This window comes from Haplochromis burtoni, unplaced genomic scaffold (genome assembly GCF_018398535.1).
Source record: "Haplochromis burtoni strain Fernald_Lab_line unplaced genomic scaffold, NCSU_Asbu1 Contig_31, whole genome shotgun sequence".
NCBI classification, from domain to species: domain Eukaryota; kingdom Metazoa; phylum Chordata; class Actinopteri; order Cichliformes; family Cichlidae; genus Haplochromis; species Haplochromis burtoni.
Genome location: NW_024582392.1, coordinates 199,194 through 200,383, shown reverse-complemented (window position 1 = coordinate 200,383; position 1,190 = coordinate 199,194). Strand labels below are relative to the sequence as shown.

General features: G+C 44.2%; 1 protein-coding gene across 1 annotated transcript in view; it reads right to left on the bottom strand.

The window, feature by feature from the left end:
* Positions 1-47: 47 nt before the first annotated feature.
* The window catches only part of LOC102303504 (vasopressin V2 receptor), an 8,580-nt gene continuing 7,437 nt past the window's right edge, over positions 48-1,190 (bottom strand). The window contains exon 7 of the mRNA XM_005918730.2: positions 48-791. Within this exon, the coding sequence (XP_005918792.1) occupies positions 610-791 (182 nt within the window). The 3' untranslated portion in view covers positions 48-609. The remainder of the gene's footprint in view (positions 792-1,190) is intronic.

Genomic DNA, 1,190 nt, shown 5'->3' with positions numbered 1-1,190 from the left:
AATCCCAGCAGATCAACAGTTTCTGAAAGACCAGCCTGTCTGGCACCAACAATCACACCTTTTCCAAAATCACTTAAATTACTTGTTGTGATTCTCGGTTTGAACTTCAGCTGGTTGTCTCAACATGGTGCTTTCAGTCGTGCAGACAAAGTTATTTGATTGGCTGATTTAAGAATTTGCACTGGTGTACCTAATGAAATGGAATGAGTGCATAGCTCTAACATTCAGATTTAACAAACACGACCCAGAAATGAGCCTCACAGGTGCTGGAAGATGGATTTTTGTAGTCTTTGGAGAGACTCGTGGTTTCCATGGTGTCATGGAGGGTGTGTGAGTGATGGAGCTCTGCAGTGCTGAAGCCCAATAATGTAGTTATTGTGTTGTTCATGGCTAAGGCAATACACACAGTTACATTTTTGTTTTAGAATTTTTTTCCACATATTTCTATTGTAATAAAAATCCTCGCTCCACTCACCCCTGTTCATTTTCAGCGCCCCTTCACATGGGTTCACTCGGGTCTCATTTTAAAAGTTCAGCTAATATTTCCTTAAACATCAGCCGACTCAGCTGTGCCACTGAGAGGGAGTTGCCCTTCATCGTGTCCAGTGTTCAGTTGGAGGTGTGCGTGATGGTGGAGTCGTTTGTTTCGGAAGCTCGGCGCCGAGTGTGCGGTCGACAGTGAAGCAGCAGACGAAGCTCCGGGGAGACGCTGCTGGAGAAGGCGGAGTAGATCCAGGGGTTGGTGCAGGAGTTTAGACTGGCCAACAGCATCAGCAGGGTAAACGCTACACCTGTGTACACACACAGGAGGAGGAGGAGGTCCGTAAATGGCACAGGGGACTGCAGATCAGGCCATCAAGTCAAACTCTGCTTCAGGGTGGTATCTTTGGTAGCCCTAAAGGTACTTATTGTAGTCTTGTATATAAAAGTTTATTAGAGAGTTTTAAAGTTAACACAATGACTTCATGTCTAAGGCATCTTTGTGTTGTACAGTTTGGACCCTGCACCAGCTGTCACAGGATGAGAGGCGGAGAAACACCCTGACAGATTACTGCTCCATTTAAATTGGGTTAAAGGTATTTATGTAAAGTTATTTAATTTTTTTTTAGGGAAGTAGAGAACAAAAAAATCCTTAAAATTACATCAAGTTGGTCTGGCAGGACTGTGTGTGTGTGTGTGTGTGTGTGTGT